General features: G+C 40.9%; 1 protein-coding gene across 1 annotated transcript in view; it reads left to right on the top strand.

Moving 5' to 3' along the window:
- ELAPOR2 (endosome-lysosome associated apoptosis and autophagy regulator family member 2) overlaps window positions 1-22,344 on the top strand; it is a 52,260-nt gene extending 29,916 nt beyond the window's left edge. Inside the window, exons 11-21 of the mRNA XM_067289981.1 lie at window positions 579-681; window positions 1,881-2,018; window positions 2,320-2,583; window positions 3,537-3,710; window positions 5,237-5,426; window positions 9,807-9,903; window positions 11,121-11,222; window positions 13,917-14,043; window positions 14,828-15,006; window positions 16,040-16,205; window positions 19,432-22,344. Coding sequence (XP_067146082.1) covers window positions 579-681; window positions 1,881-2,018; window positions 2,320-2,583; window positions 3,537-3,710; window positions 5,237-5,426; window positions 9,807-9,903; window positions 11,121-11,222; window positions 13,917-14,043; window positions 14,828-15,006; window positions 16,040-16,205; window positions 19,432-19,491 — 1,600 coding nt within the window. The 3' untranslated portion in view covers window positions 19,492-22,344. The remainder of the gene's footprint in view (window positions 1-578; window positions 682-1,880; window positions 2,019-2,319; window positions 2,584-3,536; window positions 3,711-5,236; window positions 5,427-9,806; window positions 9,904-11,120; window positions 11,223-13,916; window positions 14,044-14,827; window positions 15,007-16,039; window positions 16,206-19,431) is intronic.
- Window positions 22,345-22,949: the final 605 nt, after the last annotated feature.

Below are 22,949 nucleotides of genomic sequence, written 5' to 3'. Positions count from 1 at the left end.
TGAGAGGGATTGTAACTTCTTATACTGTGTTAGCAAACTGTGATTTTTTTTTTTTAAATTATGGGAAAACAATGAAAATCAAAGATAAGCAAGAAACATGCATGGAAAAGCTTGGCATGTCTCTGTGTGTCACTGTGATAGTCATTGGGGATTCAGTAAAGCAGTTGCTAATAGGGGGTGAATGTACTTTTAAGTATTTGCAGGGGAGCACCCTGAATTTTTATGGTTTGTAGCTCCCACAACTGGAGGGTAGATGCAATGCAACCAGTGTAAATTGCTTTACACTTAGAGCTATTCCCATGAAACAGAGTTAAACATTAAGGTTTCCTACCAACACAATTGTATTTGGGTGATGACTGTAGGGAGAGAACTATACTGTAAAGAAGTCATGCACTCAGAAAATAATCATTCTGCTACCCAGTATGTTGTGTTACCTGGTCTCCGTAGTTCTGCAAGGACAGGTTTTATGTGACAGAATTTCTATAGTTTTCCTGCTGTACCAAAAGCAATTGGAGGGATTGACTGCTGTGTGTCTGGAGAGCACCTTGCAAATGTTTCATTCCTTCTCTGTTAAATAGACCTCTGACATCAATGACAGGAGCAACTGGGTCAGAACTAGGACGGATTACTTTTATTTTTGAGACCATCTGCTCAGCAGATTGTGTGCTGTACTTTATGGCGGTAAGTGAGACCTCTCTCTCCATGACTGACGACTCAGCCTGGTATTCCACATGTCACTTTAATATCTCTACATAGGCGTGATTAGTTGCACTTGGCTTATTATGACTAAGATTAAGCATGACATTAGTTTAATGTCTGTGGTGCCCTTGCAGGAAGGATTTAATTAATGACCTAGCAAAGTTTCTTCATCACTCGAATTGTGAACCTGTTCTTGGTTATCTGTTTATTTTAAAAGAAAGCATTTGACACCGAAGAGCCAAATTTTCTCTTGTTAAGCCCATTGATTAAATTCTCACTGTCTTTTGTGCAGTCAAGTTTGCCTCCATAAGTTTAACAGCATCACAAGTCAAGATGTGGGACAGGGGAATGGGAAGCAGCAAACTTGGGAATTTAGTCCTGTTTCTGTCAGTGACCTGGGGAATCACTAGGGCTGTAGACAGGCATTTGTTTGTGAAACAATGTCTTAGATCTAAGTGCTGTGGTTTTTACTTTCCTCATCCTGCTTATGTCAGGCCATCAGCTGAGGTAAGGTAATTGAGCCTGCGACTGTTCCCTCATCCCTTCCATTGCAAAGTGAAGCTTTTTTTTTCTTCCCTTGAAACCTCCTTCAGACTGGTGAGCAGATGCTTTTCCATGTTCAGTGATAATTTGAAGGAATCTGCTGCATCTTGCACTGGAGCAGAGCTGGAGTGCTTACACGGTCATTTAAAGCCGATGGAGAATAAGAAACACAGCCATAGACCACAACGTTTTTTTCTCATGGAAACTTTGGCAGTGCTTTATTTGCTTCAGTTCTATTTCACTTGAGACACCAACAAACTGGGTATCCAAAGATGGTGGAACCTACAATTTTAATTTTGGCCTTCCCCTCTCTGTGCCATGGCACCCACATGTTTTCTAGAATTTGAAATCTGAAAGAACCAGTGTGATGAACTGTCCGGAAAACATTTATAACCTACCATAGGACTTTGAATTTTACTCTTGTATGAAAAAGAGCATCTTTAGAATAGATGCCCATTCTCAACTGAAAAATTGCCAGTGATGGAGAATTGGGGATAAACATATTTTCTCTTCTTTATTAAAAGTTAAATGCAATTTTGAAGTCCTTTATGTATATTAATCGCTATTATTATAATACACTGTCATTCAGGATAGCATGACTCTACTTTTCACATTTTTTTATTATGCACATTTTACAGGATGTTAATCGAAAAAATACCAATGTGGTGGAATCATGGGAGAGGAGTAAAGAGAAGCAATCCTACACTCACATCATCTCCAAAAATGCCTCCTTCACATTCACCTGGGCCTTCCAGAGAATAAATGAGGGCCAAGATGTAAGTATTTCTTTACGTGCAGGGTTTTACAGCACAGCTTGCCTTGGACACTCACCACTAGAGGTCTCAGCCTCCGGTGAAGCTCACAGGCTTCTTGTAAAAGGGCCAAGTGGCTTCACTGTGTAGCACCACTATGGAGGCAGCTGTGGATAAACCACCCCTGCCCTGCTACACATGCTGAAAGCTAGGCGTGTGCACAAGCCCATCCACAAATCAGCGCCCTGATGCACAGCGCTGTTGTTCGGGTCTGCATGCCGTGGCGCAAGCGGCACCCGGGTTGTTTCTTCCACTCTCGTTCCAGAGCAGGCAGTTCATCAATGACGTGGCCAAGATCTATTCCATAACAGTGACCAATGCGGTGGATGGAGTTGCCTCCTCTTGCCGGGCCTGTGCACTGGGCTCCGAGCAGTCCGGCTCATCCTGTGTGCCCTGCCCAGCGGGACACTACATTGAGAAGGAGACCAGCCAATGCAAGGAGTGTCCAGCCAACACCTTCCTGTCCATCCACCAGGTCTACGGCAGAGAGGCCTGTGTCCCCTGTGGGCCCGGCAGTAAGAGCACCAAGGTACCAGAGCTAAGAGAGGCTCTGAGCTATGGGCAGGCAGGGTAGGTTGGAATATAACCCCCCAAACGCCAGTTTTACTTCTTTCCTGCAGGTATGTGGCTTGTTAACATTGGAGTATAACTATAACCAACCATCCCATTCTTCCAAATATGTCCCTAGTCTGATTTCGTTTTGTAGATGTGTGATAAAAACACAAAGATGATCACACTGGCTCAAACAAAAGGTCCATTTAACCATGTTTCAAGAGGCTGCGTGGGGAACAGTATACGAACAGGGCAAGGATATGCATTTCTTCCACCTAAAACTCTCCTGGCCTCCTGCCATTTTAAGCTCAGAGACTTTCTGAGCTGGATGATGTTTCCGTGTTTTTAGTAACCTGTAGCAAAGTTCTTATGTATGAACTCGCCCTTAAGCTCAAGTAAAGTTTTAGCATGTGCATCATCCTTGGCAAGGAGTTGCACAGGGTCATGAAGAACCAGTCTGTTTTGTTCATGTTCTACCTGTCTCTGATTGGGTTCGTTTCATATTCCTATTTCTTGAGCTCTGTTTCTTGTGTTTCCTTGGCAAGATACAAATGTAACTGAGCCCTTGTTCTCGTCTGCCTACAGGGACTGAACCTGGGACTTTGGGATCCTAAAAACATGCACAACAAAACGGAGAAAGAAACTGTGCATTCTCTTGGCTAGTGCAGGGGACAGGAGACAGGGCAGGCTTGGGGAACGTTAAAATGCATCTGATACACGCTTGCAAGGGACTGAAACAGAAACAAGAGTTCTCCCCAGCCAGCTGAGGCAGGGGAAAGACAAATCATGAGCAGAGGACCAAGACCTCTTCCATCCTAACAGAGAAAACAGTCCTGTCTGCACCTCCTTGCTTTAACTCTTAGGTGGTGGCTGGATGGTTTGCTGCTGGCCCATAACTGTTCTTTAATATATGCCTCTCCTTATCTGAAGGATCACTCTGCCTGCTTCAGTGACTGCTTGGTGTCGTACGTCAAGGATAACCAGAGCCTGAATTACGATTTTAGCAACCTCAGCCAGGTGGGCTCATTAATGAGTGGGCCCAGCTTCACTTCCCGAGGGACCAAGTTCTTCCACTTTTTTAACATCAGCCTGTGTGGGAATGAGGTGAGCTCGGTGGGTTTTGAGCATCGGGGGGATTAACCAAAGTGTTGCCCTTGTTTATGCTCTGTGGTGTCATACTAATGAGACAGACTGGGGTCTCCCCTGCAGCTGAGGTCTCACCATCACACAGCACTTTCCTCTGGATCTCCGATTTTAAGCAGCCAAGTGATTTTCCAGATCTGGTGTGACAGTGCTTTAGGCAGAAGTAACCCCCAGAAAACAAAGCCCTGTCACATCCCTGCCCTTTCTTCATTCTCATGCCTCCAAGTCCCTTGGATCACAATCCTGACCGTTTTGTGCTCCCACCAAGCCAAGAGCCTGAGTCTTTCATACACCGGCTTCTTTCCATATGGTCCCTGTTGCTCTTCTGACTTGACCAGCAGTGTCGCAGTCCACAGAGCCCTTGCCTACCCTTCTTGCTGCCTGTGTGCACTTACCAATTAGTGCCTGTTAGTGACTTTGTTTGCAGTGTTTTGAAGCATTAGAAAAACACATTTAACCTGTGAATGCAAACAGGCTCTGCTTCTGCTGTTGCAAGTTAATGCATGTTTCCCAGAGCCAGGGTTTCCCAGGCTGGGGTTTGCAGTGTACCAGGGCACTGCCCGGGCAGAAATGGATCTCCCAGGTTACACTGTCACGTGTGTAATTTGCAATTTTGGAGCAGTGCCAATGATGTGGATTGTCCCAGGAAAGCCATTGCATGTAGATTACATGATGCTGAGTCCTATAAAGTTCTGAAGTTTCTTTCTCATTTACCAAAGGGCTCAAACACCTCCAAGAGTTGAGGCAGATGAGCAGTCACATTTCTTTACAGTGATTTACTTTCAGACTTAAACGTTTGTTTAAGTACCTACCTAGATTAGAGCTGCCAACAGGTAGCTCCACAAAGGTCAGGTATCTACAGTCCTCTGTGGATCTGGTCTCCATTTTCCAAGATGCTGCCAACCATATAACCACGTCTTGAGTGCTTGGCATTTTTAGGATCAGGCCTACACTGAGTTTGTTGATTTTTCTTTCATTGTTGTTGCTCTGAGATTCTAGCATAGGTCTTGAAATGTGACATTAATGCAGCCTTGAAGGCTATAACCTAATATATATCTGTTTATGGATTTCATGTATTTGTGCTTTGAGAACATTTTATCTGGATTAAATCCCAAATAAAGAGGTGTTCTACAGTATATAATTTACAGGCAAGGAAAATACAATTTTCCTTTGCAAGCCATTTTATTATGCTCTGCATGTAAACACTGTGCAGTCAAGATAAACAAAGAAAAGTGCTTCGTAGCACAGGTTTCTGGTAAGACATATGCAGGAGGTGACCTCTTGTTTCTGAATCTGTACTTGGCTTTAATCGGATCCTTCAAAGTGGCACAGTTTAATGTTGCAATTTGTCTCTCTTATGATGAAAAACACCAAGTTGTTTTTAAGATGCACTTAGATACACTAAGTTTGCAATCTCTCCGTTCCCAAACCTTTTCACATCTCACCAATAAACCAATAGCTTCCCCATTTTTCCTGATTATCCACAGGGGAAAAAGATGGCTATTTGCACTGACAATATCACAGATGTTACTGTGAAGGACATGGTTGCGGAATCAGAAGATTTTTCCAACTTTGTGGGAGCTTTTGTCTGTCAGTCCACCATCATCCCATCGGACAGCAAGGGTTTCCGAACAGCCCTGGCTCTGCAGTCCAACAGTCTTGCCGACAGGTTCTTAGGTATGTGGCTTTGTCTTTTATGGGTTGCTGAGAGTGAAGGCTGATGAGCTCCTAGTAATAATAATAATAATAATAATAATAATAATAATAAAAACCTAGAGGTTTTTCTAATCCCTGCAAATTTAATGCACACCAGGAACACCTGCTCAGTGTCTTTCTGTGGGAAGCCTGCTGCTTGTTATGGTATCTTGGCTTTCTCAGACTGCATAAGAAAAATATTGTATATATTCCCTCCATCCTTTGGAGTTTGAAATGTACCCAACATGGAATAGATGCCTGCATTTAAGGCCTGTAGAAGACAATGATGTGGCAATACAGAGCAAGGCTATTCAAGTTATGCACTAATGCTTGAAGATACCAGGCCAAGGATGTGATGGAACTATTTTAGAGAAGATGCTTGCTATCATGGATGTACTCAATGAGGTACTTAGGGCTGCACCGTAGCTCCATCTCAGCTCAGTAGTGCTGCATTACCCTGGCAGTAGAGCAGAGAGGCAGCCCTGGTTTCAGGCCCAGGGTCCCACTTTGTTCTTGAACTGCTGAGCAGATCTTGACTTTTGCTTTTGTCGCTGTTTCAGTACCTCTGATGGCAGGAGGAGAAGAGTAAGGACACCTCCTATGCTTTATCTTCCATGCCTGTAATACTTGCACTTCCCTGTGTTTGTTCTTGTGGGTCTTATGGCACAGAGAATTTCAGCACAGAAATCTGGGGAATGTGATTAAAAAGAACTGTTTTTCTTTCATGTTTCCTGCCTGCCACATGTAGGGCAAGACTGTAATAGTCATGTTAATCCAAGTGTTTCTACCCAGAGTCTCCACTCTGGCAAAGTCAGAAGAGGAACCTGGTGCTGGCACATAATTAGGTGAGGAAGGAGGTGGATCAGGATGGTGTGGGGCCATGCACGCCATTAAGTCTTGTATTGCCCCTGATCACAGGTTCCCAGAATTTAAGGCCAGAGTAGAGAATGAAGACATTTAAGCTGTTCACCTATCTGTTACAGACACTGAGTGTTTGTACTTTTTCCCTGGCATTAAACCTAGAAATTTGCGTTCGACAAAATTGCATCTTTGGAAAAGCATTCAACCTGGACTTTTAAGACTGCCAGAAGTGAAAACTCTGCCATAGCCATTGGTATTTTTTCCACTGGTCAATCACCACCTCTATATTTTGTTTTAAAGCAACCTTATCTCCCATTTGAATTTGCCTGGCTTCAGTTTTCAGCTCTTGCTTCTTGTTATTCTTTCTCCATTTCACACTCACTTTTTCCTCCCTGGAGAAATATTTTGTATACTGTGATCATTGCACCTCCTCATCACACCCTGCCCAGTCTGCCCTTCTGACAAACTAAACAGACAAAGTTCTTCTAAGTCTCTTGCTGTCAAGAATTTTTCTCAAGCTCCTGAATATTTTTGAGGCCTTTTCTGCAGCCTCTGTAACTTGTCAATATCTTTTCTTAAACAGTTGACACAAAACTGGAATACTATTCCAGTATTTGGTTTCGGTCACAAATAATGGCAATAAAGAACACCTTGCTGTTTCAGTCCCCAAGCCCTTCTTGTTCCAAACTCATGGGATTTCATGGTGTCCTCTTGGATCATGATGTCCGCCCTAGCTCTTTTCCAGAGTTGCATTTTCCAAGGGTCAATCTCTCCCCTTTAGGAAGGGCCTTCATCCCTCAGAGTGTTTAGTTTGTATGGGACCAGCTTACTGAGTGAACCAAGTTTTGCTGTATTATATTCCTGGTCCTCCTCTTAATCTTTGTCTCATCTTTACCAACAAGCTTTACCAACAGTGCTTGTGTACTTGCAGATCACTGATGAAAATTTTACCTTTTGCGGCCTCCATTATCAATGCCTAGAAAAGCCCGGAGACATACTTCATTTGATGACAATTTTCCATAGCCAGCTACTTTTTATAATTGGTTAGTTAAATATTTTTTAATCCAGAGTGTGCACTTTATTGAAATAACACTGCTAACTTTTTAATTAGAATCTCATGTAGTAATTAGTGAAATACTTGATAAATTTACATAATTTACTTTAGCAACCAAATTCATCAGCACTCAAAGAGTGAAATTAAATTCGTTCAGCAGGAGTGTTTTCCATAAATTCATCTCGACTGGCACTCATTATGTATCTATCCATTAACTGAAACCCATCTCCCATTTTTTCTTATTTTGCCTCATCAGGTTAACCACAGTATAATCTGTTTTAGTCTTGTCCTTTTTGAATTTCTGCACCATCCTTTTTCTCTCCATCAGTCTTCTGACATTTCCTTATCATTACAAGCTCTAATAAAGAGAAACACCTGTAGGCAAGAGACCTCTGTGGCCAGCTCACTCTTAGGTCCAGGTCACCTGGTCTTGCTAGTCTCTAAGTGTGCATCCCAAGCAGAGGCTAACATCCTCTCTTGCCACTAAAGGAGTGAAAGGTGTTCAGTTTTTCTCTTGGAAAGCAAGCTGAGAGTCCTGATTCTTTTCTGATACAGAGAAAATATTAAGATCTTCTGCTGTTTTTTCTTCATCACAATTGTTACATTCCAAAATAGTTAAGGTTTGTCTTTCCCACCCATCAGCAGGCCTGTAAGATGACCTGTCATTTCTAGTATTCCTAAAAAAGCCCCCATATTTATAAATTTTCTAGTGCTGCCAAATAGAGACTTGTTCCTGAAGTCTTTAGCATCCATTACCATTTTTCTTTAACTCATTCCTTTCGATTTAAATTGTTTGACACTTGATTCTTTATTCCCCCTCCATGGAACATGTGCCACTGTTTTTATTTGAATTGTCCCTTTACCATTGCCCTGACCCAAGGTGGAATTTTAGTCAAAGCTGTTGTCATTCAGAGAGAGTCATTGTGGCTTTTTAGTCATCTAATTAATATCTTTCTTTTAAAGAATGACAATTTTTTTTCCACATTTGATTCTGCTTGTAATGTTCTTATTTTTGAGAAACTGCACTTTAAGATGCCAACTATACAGTATTGCATATTGGATGGGAATATTCTCTTTTTGCCTCTATTGAAGATGTTAAGGTCCCTAGGAGCTATGAGTGTCCAGTCCAGTGATTAATTAATCTCTGTCCATCATGTTGGGATCCAATGTAAAGCTACCTTGTGTTAGATGCAGTGTCTTTGATGAGAGATGATGATCATTGTTATGAACTAAGGACTCTGGTACATGTTTTCAGAACGGAGGCCCCCTCCAGGTTAATGTAACATCTTTTTGCACATATTCTTGACAGCTGCTTGTGGCACAGCTTGTTTTGTTCTCTGTGTTGATTTAATGCTCTGTAACAGTCCCTCATCCATATATCCTCCTGGGCACTGTTAGTTAGCACATCGATCCATGTCCTTTCAAGATCCTGTGATCTCAGTTGTCAATAGTCCTAAACTAGGTAATTGTGTCTAGTGCAAACTGTCATGCCATCACCTTTGCTATCTACTCTATCTTCCCTAAAAGAGTTATAACCAGACTTGAATTTTCCAGCCATGTGAATCATCCTCCCAGATGTAATGCCAGTTATATCAAACTCCTGAGAATGCAGTTAGACTCTCCAAACTGTTGCAAGAACAAGTGGAAAATGTCTTTTCTTCACAGTCTTTCCCATCTTCCCACCTGTTGCTGGCTGCTACCACACTGCTTTTCTTATTGCTCTGGCTATTTTTCACCTCACTTGAAGGATGCAGCTTATCCCATTTGTACAGCTCCCTCTTCTTCTGAACTGTTGCAGTGCAGCACCAATATTTTCTGTCTTCTCTTGTTTATGGGATGGGAAGGAGCTCTAAGAAATTCAGTTGCTTGAATTTTCCTCTTTTTCAGCTCTCCTCAAAATCCATGCAGACCAGTGTAGCCTGTGTTTTTCCATGAGTCTGCCATTTGTTTCAAAATGCATAATCAAGGCTTGCCTATGACGCCATAGTTCTTCTGAATCTTGCCATTGCATCTTTCAGTTTATAGATTGCTTAGGGTGTTAGGGTTATGATAACTTGGAGTTATGCATATGAGCATCATATGCAAGGTATATACTTTGAGCAGCAGATTGGATCTCCAGACCTTCCCAATCTAATTATTCTATGATTCTATGATATCCCCTGATTGCTCTGAATTCATATAAAAGAGTAAAACTTATTTACAGTGTTGTTATTTTTGTTACCTTTTTATTTTGTTGTGTGTGTGATGAAATTGGACCGTATGAGAAACATGAATCTGCGAAGTTCACTTAGGTTAAAGGATGTTGTCTAGTTAACGGTTAGCATATTAAATGCTAGAAACTGAGAGTCATTCATTGTTGACTGAAAAAATATTAGATGTGAATCCCTCAGAAATCCAGAAATTCTTAGCTTGTTCCTTTTTTTTTTTTTTCCCCCCTCACATTCTAGGAGCTACTGTTGAAATGATGCTGGAAAATATCAGCATCAAGACAGATATATTTCCTCCCTCTCCAAGCAAAATACCTGATGTGCATTTCTTTTACAAGTAGGTAAAACATACTATTTTGTTGGTATATCAACTCTCTTCATTTGTCTAAAGGAAACTAAAACTGTGAGGGAAGATCTTTAAGCCACCTTTAATCTTTATCACTTTAATCAGTATCTGGCTGATTCTGATTGGCATGTTGAAGACTATGCTATATAATCAGCAGACGCTGTTGTTCACTCAAGTCTAAATTATACTTGATTTGTAGAGAATGATACAGAGCTTCTATTCATCCAGGTGTCATTTCCAATGTCACGTTCCTTTCCACAATGTCCACCTCACATTGTATATTTTCTTTCACATTCATTTGTATTTACTTTGACATTACAAAAATGAATTGACCAAGGTTAAAAAAAAATATGTTCCAACCTGCACAGTTACTAGTATGCTTTTCCTATTCTTCACTTTCCTCCATAAAGAGAATATCTCAGATTGGGTATGAATCAGCTCACATATCACCTCAATTAAGATGTCTTCACGTAGGTGTCTACACGTGAACTCAGTTTCTAAGCTCGGGCTCTGGAGCCTACAGAGATATTCAGCTCATCCTAAGGCACATACCTACATTCATTTACTGATTTGCTCTCTAGGCTGTGTTGACTTTATTGATAGATATTAATTGGCTATAACATTTTGGAAATCAACACTTTATGCATGTGTGGACACCTAAATTTGAGTGTCTGAATCTGCAGACTGAATCCCACACCATATATACTTTGAGTATATTATGGATGTGGCTTATAAACCTTATTATGCTGGAATAAGGTCCATTCTTTTGAATCCTTCTTGCCTTCTTCTATTTTAGAAAAATGTGGCACTCAGATTCCTGGGTGAGGAGAGAGCCATCAAACTCTCCAGCAGAGCAACTCACCAATCCTAATGTCTGCAATTCTGTTTTTTAATCATTCTGTTCTGTTCTGTGGGCAGGTTTATTCCTTGGCTCAGCAGAATTCAAAGTTGCCAGAAAACAGAACAGTTCCCCAGGTGGCATCTTAGGGCATCTGGAGATTTAAATGATGTGATGAATCCTACCTTGCTTCCATTGCTCCTTTTTTTTTCTTTCCAGCTATCAATGGCAAAAGCACTCTGGTATAGGTTATTTCTTTAGTATTACAGAAGCATAAATAAATGGTCAGAGACCTATGAAGCAGCAACATATATCTACTGCAGTGGTAATGTTTTACTGACCACACATTTTCCCTCTTGTTTCACATTAGGTCTTCAACAGTGACAACCTCCTGCGAAAATGGCCGTGCAACTGTTGTGACAATGCGATGCAACCCCAACAAACCAGATCAAGGAGAGCTTTCTGTGCCCAGGTATCTAATTATTTTTATCTCAATAGTGCCTAAAAGCCTTTTTCTCTCAGGTTTCCTTTGCAAAACTCAGTAGTAACTTTATACTTAAATGCAATGAGAAGTGCTCTCTCCCTCCTCAGCACCCCAGAGATCTCACTCGTTTCTCTTAGATGAAGGCCTTGCTGCAAGTCCTGTGTGCCCATCACCTTCCAGCAGACCAACTGGTCTGTATTTAACCTATGCAGTGAGAGGGGTCAGAGCTTGGGCAGGCTGTTCCAAGCTTTAATTCAAAAGTGCATGATGCCAATGTTTCGTTTTCTGCACTACTTATTCATTTCAGATCCTCATCTAGATCTTTGGCTTCATGATTAAAGCTGCCTAGTCTGTGCTGTGAGAGGCAGTTTTCCTTCCTTGAGCTACAGCAGTGCCTGTGCACGAAATGATTTTTAGGAAAAGAGCAAGCTGTTCCAGGACCTATGAAATCTGCTTATTGCAATGCTTATTTGAGCCCTGCCTCTGTCCATTTCAAGTTCGATATGTATTTTGGATCCATATATCTTCAGTGATTTAGAAATAAAGAAAATAGCAATGCTGATAAGATGGAGATGCATTGCAGGAGTTCAGCTGTCTGGGATTTGAGAGATTTTGTTTCAATTCAGTGCCAGGAGCAACCTGTGTGATTCTAAGCCTGTCACTTAGTCCTTGTGTGCCTCAGGTTTATACCTGTGAAATGAGGAGAAGAGTATATCTTCCTCCCAGGTATGATCTTTCTAAAAATCACTTGGTTAGAGATGTGCTCACATGCTGTGTTCAAGCATCGTGTGTTGACAGAGGAGCCCCATGCTCCGGTAACAGTCTGAGGGCAGTGCTATGACTCCAGGCTGAGCTGTGCTTTCAGTCCTCGTAACCCCCTTGAACATGCAGCGCCAAGGAGGGCCTTCTTCTCCTCCCCATCCTTGAACTGAACCACGTCTGGTCACTGGAATTTGGATCCTTGGCCCCTTTTACCAGCTGTGTTTCATTTGCCTGACCTGATTTTTCCCTTTACTCTGATTCACGTGACTCCAAAAAGCTTCTTCCTTCCAAAGCCCTGTTTATTCCTACCCCTAAAAACTTGCAGAGGAAAACAGTAAAAGAATTAGCCTGTTTACCCTTTAGCAACACCCTGCAATCTTTCAGAAGTTCCCCTCAGCCCTGCTAACCCTCATCTTTGGCTGTTGAGGACATCTGGATGTTAGTGTAAATCTGTTAATCACCCTCCCACTCATCCTCCTTCCCCAAAGTTAAGCCCTTCCCAGAAGGTAACAGTGTGAAAAGTTTGGGATCCCCTTTGGTCGGTCTCAGGAGAAGTGAACCATGAATGCCTGACTGAAGCCAGAGGCAGCTGCTTCAAAGCTGATGGCCAAGTAGTAGCTATTTGAATGCCTTTGAAGATGTTTACCCCCATTTCTTAGGGATCTGATGCACTAACAAGTTATACTGAGCAGCAAGCCACCATGTAATCCCTTGGGTGTGAGTTCTTGCCTTCTGTACACTAAATTCAAGGTGAGTTGTGGATAACTCACCTTTAGTAAGAGAGGCATAACATCCCTTCTTTTCAAAATCATGAGTGTGGACAGAAACTGCACACTGCTGACATGATGTGCCTTACCTCATCTCCTGTTGATTTCTCCCTTACTAGCCCCCTTTGATTAGCTCAGCAGTCAGATAGCTATTTTCAAACAGTGAGATATCTGATACCTGTCAAATAATAGTACACACAACTCCTTGATCCTCCAGACATGGTGTTTAGTACCATGTGAAACTGCAGTATAAGATGAAAGAGGCAGAGAAAGGTCTGTCAGTGCCCCTGTCATATACAGAGAAAAAATATTCCATAATGCAGAGAGGAGAGTTCCCAGTTTTTCAAATCAAGGTAAGCCAGAATCATTTTTATAGCTCTGTGGACTTTTTGACCCTTCAAATCAGGATAACAGATTTCCAGATGATGTTGAAATACCCTTTAAATTAGTTTTTCTGTATGGATTTTTTCCCATTTACATGGCCCAACTTTTTATCAGCAGTTCTGTGGACTTTTGGTCACTGTTGCTATTAGAACTGATCTGGCTGTCAGTAACAAAAACTGAGTGAATGTCCTGGCATTGAAAGAAGAATTTTGTTCTGCCCACTGAATACAAAATAGGGCCATTAGTCTTTCTTGGACTGAGAGAAGCTGTTATCTATTCATTAACTGTCGAACATCCTTCTAGTAATTAGCCATGGCAGGACAAGTCCACTCCATATGGACGAAATCACCCAGACGTCGTTATAACAACAGCAAGAATCAGATTGTAGCATTCACAGTCACCCGGTGCAGGGAAGAGCAATAGAGGCATACACTGGGCTCACTCCTGCTGGTGAAACACTGGAGTTCTGCTGGTCTCCAAGGCTTGGTTCTTTCTGTTCTCTTCATTGTAGGTGCGTAGGTAGCGCTCACCACCAGGAACTGAATGGTTATTTTAGTCCTTTGACACCCAACATCTGTTTTTACTTGAGAAAGCATTTTACAACCTGGGAAAATTCTTCCCCCAGATTTTTCCATCTGCTGACTCGATGGATATTTATCCATTCGTTGTAATTATCATAACCAATCTTCAGCAGCAGCATGTGAAGTGAGTATGCGAACTCCAGAGCATTTTGTAAGCGATAGATAACTCAGGTTTGCTCTTCTCCTAGCTCATGCCCCGCTGGCACCTGTGATGGATGCACTTTCTACTTCATGTGGGAAAGTGCAGAAGCTTGCCCTCTCTGCACGGAGCAAGACTACCATGAAATTGAGGGAGCCTGCAAGAAAGGATTTCAGGTACGGGACCGGCAGCTCTAAGTCGGATGAGTTCATTTGGGTATCACTTGGATGCTGTTGAAATTCTGCGTACAAGCTGACACGTAAGTGCAGGTAGAGCTAAGGAATCTCGGTCCACAGTCTGAGCTGGCTGGATGAGCCCCCTATTGGTGAGGTGCTGTGTTGAGACTCAGGATTTTTGTTTCCATGGCAGTACAGTTCCTGAGGAAGAGCTGTCTTGTGCCTTAGCAGCTGTCTGGACAGGGGCCTGAACTCTCTGCATTCGTACATGCAGGAAAGCTTTGTATAGGATGAAGTGTCCAAAGGACTTCCATCCTTAAACGGCCATATGCATCAGCAGTGCACTAGGGAAGGATTCAAGATTTCAGTTCAGAAATTCATCTGTCCTTGCTTGCAAGGAATTTTTTTGCTACTGCCTTCTCTAGAGAAATATTATGATGTCCTTTCACTGGTTCAGAACCATTCTGTTGATCAGCATCTCCTATGTAGGCAGGAGACCTATTCACAACCTATTCATAATCTTGTCCAACCCAAACTCTGTCAGAAAGGTGAAGAGCAGGTACAGAATAGGAAACCCTTCCTGGCTTGTCTGAACCTGTAGCCAGAATCCAGGGGACCCCAGCTGGAGTCTGAAAACCTGAAAAATGTATTTTGATTTGCTTCTTACTGAAAAGGTGTCTAACCTGTCTACCTCAAAACACCTTGTTGTCTTTACATCAGAATAGTTCCCCGTTTTCCTACCAACTATCTCACTTTTCAGTGTTCTCTATTTTCCATTTGAAAGGAAACCTTGTATGTGTGGAATGAGCCAAAGCAGTGCATTAAAGGGGTTCCTTTGCCAGAGAAAAGGACAAGCACTTGTGAAACAGTAGATTTCTGGCTAAAAGTTGGAGCTGGTGTTGGTGCTTTCACAGCAGTTCTGCTCATAGCCTTGACCTGCTATTTTTGGAAGAAGAACCAGAAGTAAGTACTGTGAACTGTGTTCCATGTAAAAGTAAGCTAAAAGCTCAGTGTAGTCAACATCTGTCAGCAGAATGACATTTCATGGATGAGGCCTTATGACAGAGTAGATGAGAAATACCGTGTTGGATCAGTCCATTAATCCACCTAGCAGAGGTTTCTTCTACCAACAATGGCTATCAAAAATGCTAGCAAGAAGAGTATAGAAAGTCTACGGTAATTTGTTATCAGATAACCTCCCAATAGGAATTGTCTTTTTAACCCCTGAGAGTTTGAGGTTGACCTTAAGTCCGAAAGCAACATGGCTTCCTCAAGGTCTGAAGAGCAAAAGAAAGTCTCCTAAATCTAAGTCATACTTTTTGTTTGTGTTTAAAAAAGGGTTCCTGACTGTATTCCGCTTAGGTTTATTTTGACAGGGTATGTCTGGTACATACCAAAAAGATCCATGCTTCTCAGGCTGAACATACTGACTGTTTTCCATCCCTGTTGTCCTCTGCCTCTCAAACCTCCTGCCATAAACCTTTGAACCGTTATTCCATCCCAATGGGATTTCATTCCCCCATGGCACATCCAGCTTACCCAAACCCAGACTCCAGCCTCATGGCCCCCTCCTACATCACGCTGTTGCCCATCTCTCCTCTCCCCTGTAGCCACTTTGAACAGGGGTGTGACGCAGATCCCAGTACGGCCTGAAGTCAGATCTGTTGCCCCTAGCTAGCACACAGGTAGCTCCTCCTCATTCAGGAAATCCTCACACATGTTCGACAGTTTGGGAACTTTGAAGTACTTACCTGTGGCTTTTTGGAAAGATGTGGATCTTTTATTAAGACTTCTAAGGATCACCCACTAATCTGGAGAGCAAGAATTGGATGTATTGCTAATACTATTCTGGTTGCACTTTTCTCATGATCTAATTTCCAATAAATACCTTATCAATAACTATATGAAAGGACTGCAGATAATCTAAATTATGAAAACCTTGAATATGGGACATTTGTAAAAAAAAAACCATACCTGTCTGGCTTTATATCTTCAGGCTGGAGTATAAATATTCCAAATTAGTGATGACAGCGAACTCAAAAGAGTGCGAGCTGCCAGCTGCTGACAGCTGTGCTATAATGGAAGGAGAAGATAATGAAGAAGAAATAGTATACTCAAATAAGCAGTCACTGCTGGGGAAGCTCAAGTCCTTGGCAACAAAAGTGAGTAGCAATTATTACTATTAATTCTAAAAAGTAATTATTACATTATTTATTTATTAGTGGACATGATGAGGCTGCGGCACTAATTTGCACAGTGCTTTGTGCACCCTCCCACGCACACATCAGCCAGTCCATAGTCATTCTGCTGAAATCCACAGTATGGCTAATGGAAAGAAACAGTGTAGGTGTTGAGGAAATGCTCCCTCTTCCACAGAGAGCTTTCAGTAGTGTTCTTTATTATATGGATGATATCCAAAAGGAGCAGTTAGTAGGAAGAGACCTCTCTCCCCGTATTCCTACCAGGTATCTCCAAACACCGAGAAAAACACTGCTATTGCAGATATGGAAAATTGACATCAGGAATATAGGTTGCAGCCCACCTGGCAGAGCTTTGTGGCTGTCTTGAGAACCAAAATTTTGAGTACTGTGGGCTTCACTTAAAGGAGACATCTGCCAGAGCCTGTTACTCAGTGGAGTCCTTAAGCAACCTCCTCTGTTTCCGTGGACAGCAACTCCACTAAGCGTTTTTCCAGTGGTTTTCACAGAAATGGGTGCTAAATTAGTCCAAGCCTTGTTATAATGAGGAAGGAATAGTGCTGCCTAAAGGTGTGGGCTTAGGGGGTCCAGGCAGTGTGAAGCAGATGTGATACGAGGATGTCCCATGTCGCCCATGCACTGTGTGACTTTGCACTGTTGAGTGTCCCCTTCTCATAGCATGTGTAATGCAGAGTTGTTGTGCGTTTGAACTCATAGCAAAAAGGTTTTTGTCATCCTTTCAGTGTTTCTGAGAGGAGGAGCAGAGGACCATCATGATAAGTCCTGGAAGTGCTTTAGTCTTTATTCCGAATGTCTTGAAGTCAATGGGAGAGTAGTGCTGTCTCTAAGGGAGTCTACTTGGGGTATCTATTCTGATCCAGGTTAAAGCTGGATGACATGTTCCTTTCCAGTTTTGCTGAAGAGGATTGTTTCAAAATAGGAAGGAAGGTTTCTTAGAAAAATAATAAAAAAACTTAAAAAAATCACTTTCCTGTTTCTTGTCCAAAAAATATTTCAGAATTTTCAATTTTAAAATCTTTCCTTGTGTTCCATATTTTTCTTTCTGCAATTGAGTGCAATATAATGAATTAATGAATATAATGTGTGCTTCCTTTCTTTTCCCTTTTCTCCTCTCTTAGTTCTTTTACTTGTTTATTAGACTATTTTCCTTTATCCACACTGCCTGTTCCCCAAATCTCCCTCCTAGATAATGCTACAGTTACACAACTAATATGCAGAACTTCACCCTGTCCACAGCCTGAATATTTGTCCTGTGAAATCGATATTATTTCTTGCAAAAAGGGGCAGAAATGCAATGTTAAGAATATTGAATATGTAAATAAAATCAAATCACGTCAAATTTTGTGGCAGTTTTCCAAAAAGAAAGTTAACTCCATTTTATATCCTCTTAGAAGGGAGTGACTTTGAAATACGGATGATTTTTCTGTGTGTGCAATGGCTTGGCTGGCTGTGACTGAGCGTAATGACCGGTGCTGCTGGTGAGGGTGATGTTTTGCTCTCTGTCTGATACCTGTAACAGCTTTGCGGATTCCATTTGCAGCACCAACCACTGGCTCCTTCCTGATTAGAAGAATAGAGATGAAGGTGTGGGAGAAGTGTTTTTTTTTTTTTTTTTTTTCTTTAAAGTAAGCTTTAGTACTCCAGCTTCAGCCCATTGAATGCCTATTTGGACTCAAAGAGAGTTTCTTTAAGTTCCTATATCCATTTTAGCAGGCTTCCTGAGTATTCTTTCCTTTTTAAACAAGCCTGTCAGATATTTCTAAGCTAGTTCCTTTTTTTCTACTAAGTGATCATAGCTGGCAAACTCCACTTCCACTACCTCATTAGCTTGCTGAAATCTGTGTCCTGTATCCCTGTAGATAACTGGAATTTAGTATTTATTTCTCCAAAACAAATGTTATAGGCATCATTTTTCATTAATGCAAAAGATGAGGAAATTCATCTCCTGCTGCATTTGCATATAAAATACAGAAAAAGTATATAGAGGAAAATGGGGGAAACGGGGAAGAAAAAGAGAAGAAATGTAAACTGAGAGATAAAGAAAAATCTGAAATATCTTAACTATATGTTCAAGCTTCGGGCAATGACATTTCTAGGAGGCAAAACATCTCATGAAGCTTTTAGCAGCTTTGAGTACCCAAGGAATTTAGGGGCAGAGCTGTAATATATATATATATATATATATATAAAGATTGTTATTTTTACTGGGAATATAGAAGTTAAAGAATTATCACACTGCTTCAGATGTGAGGGTGTTCTAGTTCAGTCTTTTCTCTCCAGCATAACAGTACCAGACCCTTCAGAGGAAGAAGTATATACTCTGCAGTAGGCGTATGTAGGACAAATTTCTCCCCTGCTCTTTCTCACCTCTGTACCAGGCTCTGTCCTCATTTCCAAAAGAGATTGCTTCAAAGACCAGACTGTGAGTTTAGTTTAATATTGTTTCCAAAATGTTTGTCAACATCAGCAAGTGTAAAAGGTAGGCACGTGAAACAAGAACTGGCACAGTCTAATGAGTAGTTTTACTAGGGCTCTTTCATTCACTTCTCCTGCGCGGGCTGTTGGGTTGTCCATACACACCACAATGTGTCTGTCCACACTTCACGCTGTAATACCTTCTGGCCAAAGCAAGCAAAATCAGAAAGAAAAATCAACTCTCTAGCCCTGATATTTAAGATAGCAGAGGCTCTGTTGTCTCTTATACTCTTTTTGTCCTGTGGGTCTCCCAGAAGAGGAGCTGGAATGGGAATCAAGGCAGTGGTGTTCACATTCACAGGTTTTGCTCCACACATTTCTTTAATGTAACAAGCAAATTGGTAATTAATAATAATCATACATAAGATTACCTTGCAACTCCCCTGCTCTGGCTATCTGTCCTGTGCCATGAATATGGAATCGAAATCTTTTGTATACCCTCTAATGTACCATGAAAAATTTGTATACTTTTTGCCTCTTGATGGAATTTTGATGTTTCTGCAAATTTTAATAGAATGACTAGTATTATTACACAATAAAGGGTCAAAATCTGCTTTTAGTTACTGTGGTGGAATCAAAGTGAAGTCTTTGGCAAGGGCTGCACTGGAGCTTTTAGGAGAAGAAGGGTTTCTAGCAACCGTTGGAGTGAATTTGAGGAATCCTGGTTGATGGGAACCTGTCTTTTCCATTGCAGGAAAAAGAAGATCACTTTGAATCTGTTCAGCTGAAATCTTCAAGATCCCAGAATATATGAAGAATTAATGCTGCCTTCAAAGAAACAAACCTGATTTCTATTTTTACAGGACCATATTTTAAACATATTCTGGCACACATTGTAATGGTGGTCTCAGTGAGAAATGCTCAGCCATTTGGGAGGAAAGAAGACCCGAAGCAAACCAGAACTTTGGATTGCCTTATCATGTGATTGAGTACCTTGCCAAAAAAGAAAGCAGATGCTTGGATTCCATACTGGGAATGAAATTCAACTCAGGAAGAGATATACATACTGCAAATAACATGAATTTTTGCATTCACCTAGGCATTGCTCAGGCATGCCATGTGATTTATAGGTACCTTTCATTTCCTGTCACCCCTTCTACACATATTCATAAGAAATGAGTTTCAGAGAGGCCTGAAACCTCTTGCAAAGGTTGTGCATTGTCCTTTAGTAGCATAACTGTGAGTCTCTCTCAAAATCGAAATGGTGAATGGTACTTAGATGAGCCTCAAGTGAGTTTTGAGCTTTGGAGAACGCTTATGCTCTGAAGGACTGGATGATCTGTGTTGGCCTTTAATGCAAGAGGCATGGTTTTGAATCTGCAAGTTGAACCCGTTCTGATGCCTAAGTCATGACCATCAGGGTTGAGGTACAAGCTGCTGCTGTTGAATTTACTGCAGCTGTATGAGTTGTAGGACTGGGCTCATGAGTTTATAGGTAGTGGCAGGCTCAAATTCTATAAAGAGTAGGGGAAGTGATACCTACAGTGCAAGCTACACCTCTGCTTCTCTGTGGAAGCTTGTCCTTTGAAGAGAGGTTGGTGGCAGTTTCGATACCCTCCCTTGGGCTACCGCTACATTACCTTTTCCTGGAGTGCAAGCCCACGGAGACTAACCTCTGGAGGTAAAGCACAGATCTCTGCTTCCAGGGCTGCAGAATCAGCTTCATCAGCTGGGAGGCTTATTAGAAATACTCAAACATCTCTATTGCTGGGCCAAGGTGAGGAATGAGGACAGATGCCCAGCAGAGCTGAATGTAGGTTACACAGTTGTGCAGCTTAGCATCTAAATGCTTTCTGCTGCCAGTGCATGTAACTGCATTTAAATGAGGGCACAAATTGGTGCCTTGAAAATTGGAGGCTTAGTGGAATTGTTCATAAAATCAGCCACATTATAAGCATGTGATCTTGATAATATCCTCCATAATTATTTCCTGAAATTCCCATTGAGGTCGAACTCAAAGGAATCTAAAACTTAGGCAAAAAATATTTGAATAAGATTGTGCAGGAATTCTATAGACCTAGGAGAAAATAAGGAACCAATCTTGTCTTGACCTCTAGTCAGACTCATATTTCCATAGTAGTAAAATTATGTGAATTGTGGAATGCATCAAAACCTTCAGAAAAGACGCATGGGCAAAGATTGTGTTTTTACTATAAAGAATATAGATTTTTGATTTTATATGACTGAGCTACATCTATTAATAAAACAGGGCCCACTTTTAAGTAAAATTTAAATTGAAAATTTTCTGCATTCTAAATATTTTATTATACTATAGATGTGGACAAAAATTTTATGAAATTTAGATTTTTTTTTCATAAGGGAAAATTCAGCTCAGTTGCTTTATATCTCCAGTCATAGAACACAGGCTTTGCTCTTTTGATGGGAAATACTTCAGGCATCTTAATAGAAGTGGTGTACATTTTTTCTGTTGCTCTTGAAAAGGCACTTCACTTTCCCAGCGAAGATTTTTATGGGGTATTGTTGAATGTATATTAAATACACATTCCTTTTTGTATATTTTGTACCATTGCACACTTATTACTGTACATTGTATTTGTCATCATGATGTCATTTATATATGGTTGTCAAAGATGATATGCTCATGGAGTAAATGGTAATGGCTTTGGGATTTCACTTCTTGGATCTTTTATGAAGAGGGGTTTTATGTTGTTGATTTTTATTCAACTAGTGTGCTGTAGCATCAAAGATATATATCGGATGGGCATTCATAAAATAAAGTGAAAATATATTTGAAATTTTGGACTTGAGATATTTGGGTAGGACTACAGCCTTTTCTGAACATTGCAGCTTTGCAATTGCATTGCAACTTTGGTGGCCAGGATTGTAGAACTTTTCACTGCCGTCAAATTGCATCTGTGTACATCTATTTTTATTCGTTTTCCTTCTTTCTTCATACGTTTTTCCAAGCCATAATTGCAATTCATTCTCCAGAACATCTTTTCTCCTTTCATCTTTGGACCCATGTTTCTGCAGTGTCAAAAATGCCTTAATTTTTATGAACTATATTTCACTTTAGTTAGTAACACAAAGGGTCTGTTTGGTTTTTACCTTCCCCTTAATTTTCCCAGTCAGGTGGAAAGTGGCAATTTTTTGTCAGCTCTCATAGACTTTATTGTATGAACCTTCTCAGATCTGGTTCCAAATGTTTTGTTATAATGTTCTTCAAAATTCTTCCAGGCAATCTGATAGTGTATTTGGTGCAGTACTAACATAGTAGGATACCAACCAATACTGTAGACTTTATTTACCTTAAAGTAAGAAAATGGCATTTTCCAGCAATTAAGAAAGTTAAAACTGCCATATTTTAGCTGACTTTTGCTATTCTTTTCTTTCTGTTAAAGACACAGTAGGAAGGGGAGGTTATTTCCATTTTCCCGTAAGAGGCACATTTTGGAAGCCTTAAACACTTCATTAAGAAATCTGCTGTCTGTGACCTCTTCTAGTACTCTGCCAAACTATGCTTACAGCAGCCTTCCCCTTTTCTCCCTCATGGAGTCACACCAGAAACTGTTATTTGATGCCATAAAACAATGTGAATCAGTCTGTTATGTGTTCAGTTGATTAAACGGAATGCATTTTATTGCTACATTTGCATGCTTTTCTTTGAAATCTGGAGTCAAGCAATTGAATCTCTTTGAAGATTAAGCACATTTTAGTGGTATCTCTGTATAAATTATTGACAAATTAAGCAGAATGTTATTGTCTCAGCTTTGACAGTGCTTGCTAGGGGGGAACTGTGCAAAGAATGTATTCTATCTTGGTTCTGATTATGCTGGTTGGTGTTTGTAGTATATAATATGATTGATCTGGAGTTTGTTTTTTGGGGAAAATTAAGTCTCTTAGAGCTACAATGAAAAGTTATTGGGTAGTTTCAAGTAGTTATCACCTATGTTCAAAGAGAGGATTTTACTGTTTGCTCTTTAAGAAAAGACATTCTGGGACTCTCCATTTGTAAAGGGGAAATTTTGCAGTATTTGGTTTGCCTGAGTTGTCAGAGTCAGTAGTACCCATAAAATAGAGACACTTAACTATAATCAGGAAAGATAGCATCAGATGTTGTCATCTAGAAGCCAGTGGTTGACTCATCTCCAGCAGTGGCCAACACATATGCTTCAACATAGAAGTAAAAGCAGCCACAATAGACACCAACATGCCAATGAGGATGAAATTTCTTCCTAAGCTAAGAATGCT

The sequence above is a fragment of the Apteryx mantelli genome, chromosome 1, assembly GCF_036417845.1.
Source record: "Apteryx mantelli isolate bAptMan1 chromosome 1, bAptMan1.hap1, whole genome shotgun sequence".
Lineage (NCBI taxonomy): Eukaryota > Metazoa > Chordata > Aves > Apterygiformes > Apterygidae > Apteryx > Apteryx mantelli.
This window is presented reverse-complemented; position numbering and strand designations above follow the sequence as displayed.